The sequence below is a fragment of the Myripristis murdjan genome, chromosome 9, assembly GCF_902150065.1.
Source record: "Myripristis murdjan chromosome 9, fMyrMur1.1, whole genome shotgun sequence".
In the NCBI taxonomy this organism is placed as follows: Eukaryota; Metazoa; Chordata; class Actinopteri; order Holocentriformes; family Holocentridae; genus Myripristis; species Myripristis murdjan.
Genome location: NC_043988.1, coordinates 4,667,703 through 4,681,597, shown reverse-complemented (window position 1 = coordinate 4,681,597; position 13,895 = coordinate 4,667,703). Strand labels below are relative to the sequence as shown.

The 13,895-nt window shown below is 39.2% G+C and overlaps 1 protein-coding gene across 1 annotated transcript in view; it reads right to left on the bottom strand.

Moving 5' to 3' along the window:
• cacna1ba (calcium channel, voltage-dependent, N type, alpha 1B subunit, a) overlaps nt 1-13,895 on the bottom strand; it is a 150,698-nt gene that overhangs the window by 67,500 nt on the left and 69,303 nt on the right. The window contains exons 8-10 of the mRNA XM_030059364.1: nt 11,114-11,229; nt 8,670-8,759; nt 6,620-6,701 (exon numbers count right to left, since the gene is read on the bottom strand). Coding sequence (XP_029915224.1) covers nt 6,620-6,701; nt 8,670-8,759; nt 11,114-11,229 — 288 coding nt within the window. The remainder of the gene's footprint in view (nt 1-6,619; nt 6,702-8,669; nt 8,760-11,113; nt 11,230-13,895) is intronic.

The following is a 13,895-nucleotide window of genomic DNA, read 5'->3' as shown; positions in this document are numbered from 1 at the left end:
TCCAGTGCTCAGTGCTAAGACTTTAGTATGCACTATGCTGAGTGGATGTGTGGCTCCTGCAGTTTCCAAATGAAAGCATTTGCATGGAGTGTGGAAAACTCAAGCTATGATCCACAGGGGACATGTAAATGAGTTTGGTCTTTAATTCTTCTCACATATCAGCTAAGCTGACCACCAGGACAATTTCCCCAAAATTTGTGTTCATTTAAATGACCCAATTTGAAATTGTATGGCATCCCATTAGAACACCACTGTCTTTATCTTTAGTATCTAAAAGTAGTCATGGTACAACTCATTGCTGTGTTTTTAACCTTGCAAGATGCATTAACAAAATAAATGAATGCATTTTACCATTCTCAGATCAGAGTCAGTTAGGCATTTTTATGTTTTCTACAAAACACCCCTGATATTCAAAAGAGCACCCCTTGTTTGCACATTCTCTACAGGTGTCTACATATTTCAAGTCACCTGTCAAAGCATTTCAAAGTCACAAAGATCTAAAAGCTGAGAAAGGCCTAGAAAGATAAGGTGGGGAGCCAAAGCAAGGCCCCTTTCTCTTTACTAGTTTTAGCATAAAAATTGAGAAACCTTGGGTTAAAAAACAGCTCAGCAGTTTCCCCTGAAGTCTATGTTGATTGGGTGTTAACAGCAGTAAATGACCATCAGTATTGGAAAATACTAAATGCACCCCTTGGGCATGCATTTAGTATTCAGGATGTGCCAACTCAATTTGCAGACCTCCCCATTTTGGACAAAGTATCCACAGGGATGAGGTTAATGGTTAATATTAGAGTAATGGTTGTGTTGTCCAGATCAGGTAGGGGTCAAAATTTGGAAGCAAGACCCATAATATGCACATCCAGTGGTAGTAGTTTTCTGCCACGGTGATCTGCTAATAACAACCACACACTTTCAATGTGTTGAAATTTACCATTAGCAACTAACTTAACATAAATTACTGAGGCCCTGGTTCCAACCTTATGGACAATTTATATTTAAAGTGAATACATTTTGTAGATATTACACTACACTATTACACTACACATGCAAAATCATTGGTATGGACTTTTAAAGTATTACTCCATTAACTTTATAGGTATCACTCATTTAGTTCATCTATAAGGGTGCATCCGTCACATCTGGTTGAGAAGCAGTGGTGTTTTCATCCACAAAAGCACAACTAAATCAACAAAGTCATAGCTGGAAAGGTCTCCCTCTCATGACACAGATGGGGCTTGAGAACTAGAACAATGATTGCAGTTGGCTGACGACAAATTGCAGTCTTGATGAGAAAGTTGAAAATATTCAGGGAGCGCAGCATGGAGGCACTTCACAGAAAGTGAACCTCAGATGAGCAAATTGTTGTCTTCAACCAAACTTAAACTCAATTTCAGCTTGGCCATCTTTGTGTACAAAGATAATGCAATTTTTTTGTGACTGAACTGTAAGCATAAAGCCTGTAATGGAAACAGACTCTCAACTGTATTATTCATCTCAGTGATTAAAACATTCTAATAATTCATTGTTTTCTGTTTCCACAGCATTAACTCGCCCCACACTTAGGCAGTGCCAAGTTTTTTCCCTCAGTTACCCCAGCCTGACATCATCAAAAGTAATAATCTATCAATCACATAAATTAATATGTTCTGCTCGGTTTTCACAAGCTGACCTCATGAAACTGTCAAGTTCAGCTGGGTTTGGATGTAAAATTGAAACAGCAGATGCAAATTACTTTAATTTGCATTTCCCATTCCCAGTGTTATGTGGCCAAAATGGATCAAATGGAAATTGTCACTATGATGATATGACAAGTTTGCCAATTAATAAAACATCAAAAGTACACTGAGTGTCCCATTTAATATGTATTGGTTTTCAATGTCTGAAACACATCTTTGATGTTTTGCAGGTGCTGGAGGCCAGATCCAAGCTTTTCCACACGGCTGAAATGAAATGTGATGAAGGGCGAGTTGACATGAAGAAGATGGCATTGTGCTATGCCATGTGCTGCAGAGAAGATTGGAAGCAGATCCTAAATACCTCGACAACCATCACCCACATGTTCTGAGGTGTATGAGTGGAGGCTTCTGATGCCTGGGGCTGAAAGTTACACTGATCACATCTCCAGCAAAATCTCCAACCACTTGAACAGGGTGTCTACAGGTAGCCGAGAGTTAATCTAAATGCTTCATAAGACCTTTTTCAGATAAATTTTGGCTTAAATGCAGAGGTCAGTTTTATGAAGGAATATAGAAAGTTATTACCTTGATGACTCTAGGAGCTGTTGTTAAGTTTGGATATTTATAGTATGAGGACTTTCTTAGATTTCTCTCTGTTGGTAATATAAAGTGGGTTGAGTTAATGTAAAATAGCCATTTTCCTGACAGGTAGGTGTAGCAGGTTGGTATAAAGGCAGTGTTAGGGTCAGAAGATTTAACTCTAATATAAGCATTTAGCAGCTTTCACTATCCCTAAACGGTATCTTGTGGCCACACTACCCGCTATCCATTATGCCGACTCCGTTATTTGTGCCTGGAGGTGTGTCCGTGGGCGTGTTTATGCGCTTTCCCTCCAATTGCTATCTTGACCACACGTTAGGGAAAGCGGATAGCGGGTCCTTAGAACCACCCGCTATCCCATTTGGGCTTTTACAAGAGCGCGCCCAGGCGGCTTCAATGCGCGTCCACTTGGACACATGTGGACGTGCACATGCGGCTCCACCTCCCCAATTAACTCACCTATAAAAAGCCACCTTGCTTTAGCCTCAGTTGAACCCCTGACAAAATGGCAGAGATAGTACTAAATCGAGACCTTCCACTCTCCATCACGGGTTTTGGTTTGCTGATTTGGGATAGTGCAGCCTGCCCTTAAAGGCAATGGCACCTGGAACACTGATTGGTTTAACTGGTGTAATGCCCAAACCACACCTATGCATAATGTAACGGGTAGTGCAAGTGTTTTAGGGATAATGGCAGGTGTGCAAGATAGCAACTTTTGCGGGGGAACGCCTCTTACGCAATGCTAAATCCCCAAATAATGGGTTTAGGGACTCTGATGCAAGATAGGGCCCATGAACTGTTATGTTGAAATGAAGACCTCATAAGTTAAAATTTAATACAATTTAATGACCTTTAAGGACTAATATTTGCAAAATTGAATTAAAGCCATTTTAAAACTTTAATGGCCTGTAGACAACACCCTGTGAAAGTATTAGTATTAGTACTAAAGTATTACATTATGGGCCTTTTAAATCAGTACTGTGGGGGTAATATTATCTGAGCATAAATCAAAATGCTATTTTTTCCAGTCTTGAGGCTGTTATTATGTGGTGTGATCATGTGAATATTTCCTATAATTCAGTTCGAGGTGCAATAATTGCCTGGTGTTATGTTTAATACACCCCTTGTTATACTCTTACTCTGTTTGTCTTTACTATTCCTATTTGTGCAACAACCAAATTTCCCCTCAAGGATCAATAAAGCTTCACCTAATGTACTTGCATTAGGTTTATGATTATGATTATCATTAAATCTACTTGCCACATGGCCCAGCTTATAGGGATGTATATTTCTCAAGGTGAATTATGATGGCACAGAATTTAAAAAAAAAAAAAAAAAAAAAAAAAAAAATCTAGAAAGAACGGCGGCTGCAGGACAAATAGGATGAATGTAATATAATTAACTTATAAATTCTGAACAGAAGGTTTCTCATACTCTGATGAGCTTTGTCTGTGTCAGAGCCAAAGTGAAGTCCTTGGAACCATTAGAGCACAGTACAGGACCCCCCCCACCCACACCCACACCCCAGCCTGCACCATATTAAGCCTTCTGTAACTTAAATTAAGCCCAAATGTCAAGTGGGGACTGGACAAAAAAAGGAAAGGGGAAAAATCGTTCTATTAGCATTTCATTACTGGCGCAGGAAGACTAGTGGGCTAATCATTTCCTTTTCTATTTTAATCTAGACATCTGACTCCTACAACCTGATAGCCCACACTAACACACAGTCTCTCTCTGTTTATCCCTATCTTCCTCAGCCTCTATCTCAATGGATGTATGTATTGATAAAAAAAAAAAAAAAAAAACTATAACCCTATAATAATTCCTATAATTCTATAAGGGGGTTTAAACTGTGTCTTTGATGATTTTATAGTGAGTTGTTAACACAGAAGTGAGCTCATAGTGATCTTATAGTGCTTTAGCGTATTTTAAATCTATGAGTTCCCTGTAATATTTCCATTCTTATTACTGAGAGTGTGTCTATGGGAGTCAATAGTGTGTTTATCGTGACCTTCATACTTAATAGCATGATATTTTTCTCTAATGGTATCAGTGTAATATTCTCATGGGGTCTTAAAGTTCTGCTAGCATATCTGAAGTATCTTTCTTTTTTTTGGGGGGGGGGGGGGGGGTATCTATCCACCTACCTCTCTCTGACCCCTCCATGTCTATCGATCTAAAACTCTTTTTTTCTTAATCTTTCCATTGAACATTCTTCTTGAGGGCCAACCCCCCATGTTTCATCTTGATCAATGTGCAGCAGTGCCTGTGTTATTGGGCTTGAATAATAACCAGCGATGGGGCTGGACCGTAGACACACAGCACTGTGAGACTTTATTAAAACAGCCAGTCCATGAAGCTAAGCAGTTTAATGTTTTAATACAAAAATGGAAATTTGTGCAGTATTCAAAAATCAGTTTTTGCCCCATCATCTGATTATTATTATTATTATTATTATTATTATTATTTATTTTTTATTTTTTTTAATTACTGCAACCAAAACAGAGGATCACACGATAGACTGCATTCATTTGAACTTGTGCAAAGAGTTATGGGAGAGTTTAGGTGGAGGTTTTTCAGCCAATAAAAAGCAACTCCAGCCAACCAACCTATGGAATACTGTTGAAAAGGAAATTACGCTTGTATAGTGTCTCAAAACAGAATGTCAATTTCCATTTGTTGAAACAAACAAAAAAATTATGAGAAGTCTGAAATATCAATTTTATGTTTGTCTAAATGGACTGAAAACTGAGGTTTTAATATATTGCAGTTTTTGACATCTTTCCATTTTGTTGTTTTTGTTTTTTTTCATTATTCAGTATTATACCAACCTGCCTTGCTTACTGGTTGGTTACTGTCACTGGTTGACACTTATTTAGAAATACCAAAGTCATTATGTCAACTGATAATATAAATAGGAATAACATAAATTTGAGCTAATGGTAAAATCAAGGTGAGTGTTGCCATGTCAGAGATAGACCGGAGCACACCCTACATATTCTTACACTGATGTAGTTTATCAGTGTACTCCACTTCTTATGGAATACACAGCTAAAGTGCTGCATGCTCAACCAGTGTTCAAATCACAATTCATATTTGTAAATGCGGTTGCTAATCTCTGTGTGACAAAAGACATATTTGATGGCAGAGATCTTAGTTGCAGCTACATTGAGCTCACAAAGAAGTTTTGCCTCATGCCTGATAGATATGGAGCCCTATTTTAATTCCACAATCTCAAGCACGAGTGCTATGTGCTGTATCCTAGTGCATGATCAGTTAGGGTATATCCAAACTCCCTCTTGCTATGTGCACTAAGCATAAAGGGACTGGGTATAGAGGAACATATTAGAGGCTGACTGGAGATGAACCATTAGTGTGACGGAATTCATAATGTCAGAAGAATACATGAATAAATCAAGTAGACATGTAATTCATTATTGATTTTTTTTAAATAAAGTAATGAATGATGAATGGAACTAATGCAATTAAGAACATGGAATCCATAGCTACACCTCCCCCAACTGGTCCTTCTCCTGCTGTGCGTTGGCATCAAGTTAGCCCTGTGTACCATCACCATATTCAGCTCAGCCTCTCTGCCTTACTGTGCGTAATGTGTCATCTGAAAAGTCAGGGCTCTTATCGCAATAACTTAGCTTTTACCGAAATCACAACATCCTGCCATGTGCTCCCTTATTTAAATCAGCCTCCCATTTTGGTGTGGACCCTCTCTCACCCTTGCCCCAAGGCTTGTGTGCAAGCATGAAAATACCACATGGACGGGCAAAGCGCGTTGCCAGGTCACTGATTCATCATAGTGCTGCATGTAACAGTCAAAAACAGAACACTTGAATTTTGGTAATGCTAACAAAACTTTTTTTTAAAGATTATTTTTGAGGTATTTCTACTTTACTTGATAGCTATAGTAGAGTAGAGTGGTAGAGTAGAGAGTAAGGACACAGCCTTGATACATGGTGCCCGCTCCACCAGCTGAGCCACCAGGGTGCGCCAACAATAATTTTGCCTAGCAGACTCCTGTGATGCTGAGAGACAGTTAACCTAGCTAAGCATGCTGCATAGTCGAGTGGATTTATTTATCTTGACAATACAGTGGTTAATGATCCTGAATCCTAGCTATTCAAGGAGGGCAGTAACTTCAACTACAGCATGATGCCATTGTCACTGCACATGTTTGCATATAATATAATGCAATATTATATAATACTCTGATTAAAATTAACATGACAATGATATATCGGGGTGAATATTATACACAAAGTCAGTTGGGCAGTACAGATAGTTGTAGAAATATGGCAGATACTGTAACTCAGGTATTGCTCTCACCAACAGATGAGATGTCGGTGAAATGGTCCTCGCCTTCCTCTGCGTTGATCAGGTCATTCTTACTCTTCTTGGCTCTTTTCAGTACTGCAAAATAAAAATGTGAAAAACATACAAAACATGAAGCAGGATTACCAGCTAATCTGATTGTGACTCAGATTAGGAGCTACTGCATCTGTTAATGTTACTGGGTGGATAACTTGAATTGAAGATTGTTAGATTGTGAGTTAAATGCTTGACATAGGAGTAAAAACAGATTAAACTGACTGCAAAAGCAAATGAAATGTGAGGACTAGCAAAGTTAGGCAAAAACATGACAGTTAACCATGAAGGGAAGGTTCAAAGAATTAATAAAAGAAGAAGAAAAGGAGTTTTAAAAGGTGAGAACCCTATCTGCTGCATTTTCTATAAGTTGGAGATGACACAGTGAAATTTGAGGCACAAATCCAGAGAGTTAGGATGCATTCACACCACACCTACAGTCACTATTTGGCAACAAACGTTTCCCAACTTTTGCTTTCAACCTCAACAGGGAAGACACACCAGGGGGGAAAAAACGATGTTTGTTTCTACCCACTTTCTCTGCCACCTTTTCCAAGAGAAGAAGACAGCGGACTAACAAGAACTTATGTTGCCTTTCACAATGCAGAGGGAAAAGATGTACTGCCAGATTTTGGTTTGGCTGGGTTCTTCCAATTACCTGCTTGGTTTCATGCTCATTTGTGTTAATAACTTGCAAAATGTTATCTACTCTGAGATGGAATGAAATATTGGAAACAAACAGTCACAAAATGCTATTTGCACCATATTCATATTTCTTTTACGCTAAAAGCAAGCATTCCAGCAGTGGGCTCTGAGGCTCTTGTTAACTGAGAAGAGCTTCAGAGCGGAGTGAAGGGCCCTCACACTCCCACGCTGACTCTGAACTCTGTGAGACTCACACTCTCTGCTCTGGCCTAATCTCATTACCCTGCCACCCTGCCACCCGTAATCATAGTGGTTGTCACCCTGGGTGAGACTACATTTGAGAGGCAGCATGGCCCTGATAAGAGTGTACACACACACACACACACACACACACACACACAGATATACACTTATATCAGACAGTGAAGTCTTTCTCAGCCACATACTGTACACACACTTATGTAGCAGCTGACAAAAAGATGTCTGTGTGAGGGTGGGTCTGACATAACTGGGTGAGACAACTACTTGGACGTGTGTACATAGAAATAGATGTGAATCGATGTGCATATATGTTACATGAATGACAAATATGCCATCCCTGTCTGATATGAGCGTATATCTGTGTGTGTGAGTGTGTGTGTGTGTGTGTGAGTGTCTGCTATATCTCTGTATTTAATGACTCCAGTGCTGTCTATGTCAACATTACAAAATGACAATTATTATTCCTATAGCATTTGTCCAGTCGTTCAGTAGCATCGCTGCTGATGAAAATATACTTCATCGGATGAAGCCACCGCTGTTCCAAAAAAAAAAAATCCAAGGGGGGCCGATGCAGCTTCTAACAATCATTATCTATTTGAATAGATATTTTCCATAGCATAGGCTAGGTGGCACTTGAGTTTATTTAACGAAGGAAAGGCTAGAATGGACTTATGCTGCTGGCTCACAATAGGGATAAGTGGGTTGAGCTTCTGATTAAAAAAACTCCCAAACCACCATAGATGACTGCAGTTGAGTTTTTTAAGACAAACCTGTCTCTCCATGGCTTGGGTGGCTTGATTAAGGTGACAATCCAAACAATAAAACGCATCACCGCAAACTGGCTGATGTATTTACAGAACTGACGTAGTCACTGATGACTGACATGACTATATGGATGTACTCCCAGTGAGTCATATCTTAGATAGCTCTGCTTTACTGACTCAGCTATAATCCAGCATATTTAGCCAATACTAGTGAGTAGCCAAGATATAATTTAGCCTCCTTGTAAAATTATACACAGTGAAACCTGCTGATATTTTGATTTCTTGGGATATGCCAGATACATTTCTGCTTTTTTCCAACATCTTTGAACACTGAAGGTCTCACCAGAGTTGTTGTGTTTCCGCTTGTACCACGCTCCGTCCAGAGGAGATTTCTCCTCAGCGTTCTTGTCCTCCTCAGCCAGCATGACCTCCTCTGAAACACAAACACCACTCCCCAGTCACACACACACACTGCACTTACATCAGATTCAGTTTAAGACGGCACTTGAGCTTTTCATCTGAAACAGTTTCTCAGGTTTTCCACCCAGATGGCTTGGTCAGACAGACATTATTACTGTAATGTTTGTTTGCCTGTAACAAGTTGCCTAATGCACAGGATTACTTACAAGTATGATAATAATTATACTATTATTTTTGAGTTGAGAGCCTGACATGTCATTTCTCAAATTGGGGCCCTGGTACACCTAAGGGTCCTTAAGGGGCCAGGTGTCCACATTTCATTATGATTTAATTCACTAGATATTATCTCAGTGTAACAAAGTGTGACAAATGACTCCCCTTTTTACAGCTTTCACTCTACTGTTTGCTGAACCGTTTGCAAAGTAAAAGTTAAATTGCAGATTGAAGAAATTAAGCTAATTTGTTAGTTAGGCCCACTTTAAACCACATACTGTTGAATAAGATCTTTGTTATGCAATGTAAAAAAAAAAAAAAAAAGAAGGCAAGGACAGATATATATTGCATGTTGCTACACATTATGTTGAAATTTTAAAACATGCCATTCATGTTATTAATAACTTGTCAATTTCAAATTAGTTAACGCAAACTAAAAATACTATAGCTGGATGGTTGTGGTGGAAAGAGGGGTACAAATTGCTACTCAAGTCTGTTACTTTGCTGATATTTTACTTAAGTAGAAGTAGAAATGCTGCTGTAAAAAGCTACTGAAGTAAAAAGTAGTTCATTTAAAATGAACTCAAACTAAAAGTGACTGAGTTCCTTTGTCAAAACAGTAACTGTGTTAGCTGTGATCATTTCCATGCAGTTAGAAAAGGAGGAGAGAACACGCTGAAAACGACATTCTTTTAAAGGGCCATTACGCTAAACTGAAGTGAGGACCCTGTAGACTCAAATGACACGTGTAGAAAAAGCACATAATGTAATGGTTGAGTCTACGTGGTTCTCACCGTCAGACCAGCTCACTGACATTTTTCTCCTTTTTTCCAGTCTGAACAGAACTCGTTTCCATATGGGAAGCTGGAATCAACAAAACGTAGAACAAAGTAGAAGCAGATTCCTCTTGTCCTCTTGAATGTTTTATTGTGAAAGGTTCCACAATCTTTCATTGTTCATTTGTTCTCTGTAATGGATCTGATTCAAAATGTAGTGAAGGACAAAACTAGTAGAAAGTACAAGTAAAATTACTGACTTTAAAAAATACTCAAAAAAGTACAAGCACAGAAAGAAACTCCTCATTTACAGTAATGTGAGTAAATGTAATTAGTTACATCCACCATGCCTGGATGAGTGACTTGTTGGCAAATGCTAAAGGGATAGTTCACCCATATGAAAAGTGTGATATTATTTCTCTGCCCCCTTAGCTGTTCTGTAGGACAGTAGTGGTGCTCTCTTCCTCTCATCGTCACTAAGTGCTGGACAGGGACGATTCTGGATTCTGAAACTATCTCCTGAATGTTACAGTTAGTTAACTTGTGCAGGTTTGTTGTCATTTACAATTATAGCAGATAGCAACTGTTGATTCAGTGCCAGTGGAGAATCCATAAACTGTGGGTACTTCATGCTTCAAGTGTTTCCATGCTTAATACTGCATGTTTTGAAAGCATATATATATATACACTACTCACAAAAAGTTAGGGATATTCGGCTTTCGGGTGAAATTTCAGGATGAACCTAAAATGCATTATAACCTTTACAGGTGAACTTAATGTGACCTTCTGTAAACTTTTGAATGCACATGTCCAGCTGTTCAGTGTTTCAGTACTTTTTGCACAAGTTGCTGTTCTCTAACAAGGAGTTTAACGGCAAAATTCACATCAGGTGTTTGATGCTCCAGCTCATCGAGGTCATATCATTAGGGAACGGCTGCTGGAGACTGGGGTACCTCAGATGGAGTGGCCTGCACTTTCTCAGACCTGAATCCCATAGAAAACCTATGGGATCAGCTGAGTCGCCGTGTACACACACTAACACTTGAATGTTGAATTATTTTGTCACACTGACAAGTAAGTTAAAAATGACTTATACAGTTAATTACAGATACTTTTCTTTAAATAAAAACATTATACTGTTTTTTTTTAAACACCTAATATAACAGTTTACTAAAAACATCCTTTCAACAATGTATAATAACTATCTTCAAATGGTACTGAAATTTCAGTTGCTCAGTTACAATGAAGAGAGTAATTGGAGTTTGCTACTTACACCCTAAATGCTAAGGCATCAGTTCAGTGGCTCGAGTGTAGCTGTCAAGCCAACCTATCAGAGCAAAAGGGCTTGGACTGACAGCAGTGTGTGTGTGGCTCTGACCTGCTTTGCAGATCCACTCCAGGTAGCCGGTCAACTCTCTCTCTATCTGCTGCTGTCTGCGGAGCTTCAGGAACTCCTGCCTCTTCTCCACCCGCTCTCTCTCCTTGGCAAACTCCCTGTGCGCGCACACACACACACACACACACACACACACACACACACACAAATGCTTATTGGATCTGACAAGCAAACGCACAGGCCCTGGAGCACTCCAGTGCTGACAGGTATACAGCAGGCTGGCTTCCAGCAGGTAAGATAGTTAGTGTCTTCTCACACTGTAGAAAAGCTCAACTCGGTGTCAACAGTGGGGAGGGGAGGTGGGGTGGGGGCTATTACTTAGAGAAACAGGCCTGTGATTGTCTAGTTGGCGGCAGTGAACGAGGTACATGCTCCTTTCTCTACCGTCGAGGTGCCAATGACACTTAACCTGCAACAGCTCCATGGACGTGCTTGGCAGCCTGCAATAATACATGGGCATCTTCCAGTTATGAGCTTCTGAAAGTGAATGAAGTAGATGAAGCAGAGTGATGTGGCGATGTAAAACAGTTCTCTGGAAAAACAGGGTATGATAGGTTCTCAAAAAAAAAAAAAAAAAAAAAAAAAAAAAAAAATCAATTTAAAACGAATAAATAAAAGACATCAAAATTTACCTGAGAATATTAACCTCGCCAGTGTAGAAAAGGCTTTAAAACAGCATTTAAACCTTAATGGGATAATGAAACAATACTACTACTAATCCTACTAACACTGATAACACATATTTATGCATACCTATGAGGAATCCCATCGAAATGCTGCATAAGAATCAGGTCTTGCTGTAAATCAGTGTTCGGCCCGGGCTGTCAGAGTCTCGCCATCTAATCAAGGACTTAATTACACCTGGGACACCAGGTGAATGCAGCTCACTGTAATTAACTCACTGGTTGCATAGAATATGAGAGCTGTAATGAGGACCAGGGTTTAAAACCACAGCCACAACCACAGTACCATTCACCACTGGTCACCCCCCAAAGCATCCACTTTATTTCTGTTCTTTTTTCCTCTATTTCTGTCTCTTTTTCACATACAGTAGATATGCAGATGCTTCTGAAGTTTAAACATACAGCCTGTCCAATCCTGCCCATGTATAGATTACACTAACAGATGAATGGAGTGAGTTGGACGCCATTGCAGACAGTTGGTAACATCTTTTTTTTTTAGAAAATGAAATGGCAAGAATATTATGGGCAAAGAGGTATGCTTCCCTTAACCTCCTGAGACCCAAGCTTTTGACTGGTATGCATTTTTAATTTCTTGTACTTATTTGGGATTAGTGGGACCTAATAAATATAAAAAACTAAACAATATCTTTGAACAGTGAGTAGCTTTCCCAAAAATGATGTCCTCATATGAGTGCATCAGGACTTAATTCGCTGATCCAATTAAGGGCTTCATGCTGATTGGTTGAAGCAGATCTACCTGAACAGGGCATGCAGGAACATGTGTGGGCCTTAATTGGGTCAGGTGTGCAAGAGCAGAGCTGAAACCAAAACCTGCAGGACAGGGGGTCCATGAGGACTGGGTTGGTGACCGCTGCTGTACAGGTTCACTATTGCTATCATCACTACTTTGCTGATCAGCATCTCCAGCGATTGCATGATTATCAAGATCAGACAAATGTTCCACCTCAGAGTTGTCTCCTACTGTTGCATTCAGTAGTCTTTCTGCTCTTGACAGAGTAATGTGCTGTGGAAATGAATTGCATAAGAATAAAAATCTTCCCAAAGTGTTTTACACAGGTTCCCTTTGCATGAACAAAGTCCCAATGTCCTCATACGAGTACTTCATGTTTAGCAGCATCGTAGCTAGTTACAATTGCTAAAATTTGTCAAACTTTTATGCCATTTCAAGCAACAGATACTAATAAGCATAAATACACAAGATTAAACCAAAAAATTGGAAGAGGTTTTGTACCTTGCCCACTTTTGCTTAGGGACTGACCATAGAAGCATTTTGCTGATAATCTCGCCATCTTGTATTCTTACTTTTTTGTGTATTGTGCTTCCATTCCCACTAGGTGGCAGAGGAAGTGTCCCTGAATGTGTACAAAAGGTCTAAGTTCAGCAGAAATAAATATTATGGTGCAGGGAGGCCAACATGTAATGTCCCCATATGAGGACGCTGGGTCTCAGGAGGTGTAACCACCAGAGGTAGGATGTTTAGGTAGGATGTTGTCTTAAGTAAGTAGCCCACGAATAATGGCTAAAAGTAAAGTTACAATCTAAAATATCAATTGTGAGAGTGAGTCCAGCAAAGTTGAGTTTTGAGAACTAAAGACGGTGTAGTGGATAAAACATGTCACCCACTTTCTGGATATGAGAAACATCTATTTAATTAGTCACTTGACACAACTGGCTAATCTAGGAAGACTAAAGCGTCTTATGGCAAATGTCTGAATATTTTAAACATTGCATGTTGATGCACATAAATACTTATTTTCTTATCTTTCATTCATTCAGTGTCAAAGAAATATTCTACAAGTGTCACCAAAGATGTAAAGAGCGTTATTATTATAAGAAGCCTAGTCTGCCTGACAGTATTTTCAGTAAAGACAGGAGCAGTCGGGAAATGACAGTCAACTGAATTGAACAGCTGAAGAGAATTGTTTAATTGTTCATTATGAGAATATTGGATGTTTACTAGGCTGTTGCTGATAACACACACTGCTTTTTAATACTGATATACAGTAATTTGGGTGACATTACTGTTTGTTTTTTTCTTAACATTTATAACATTATCTTAA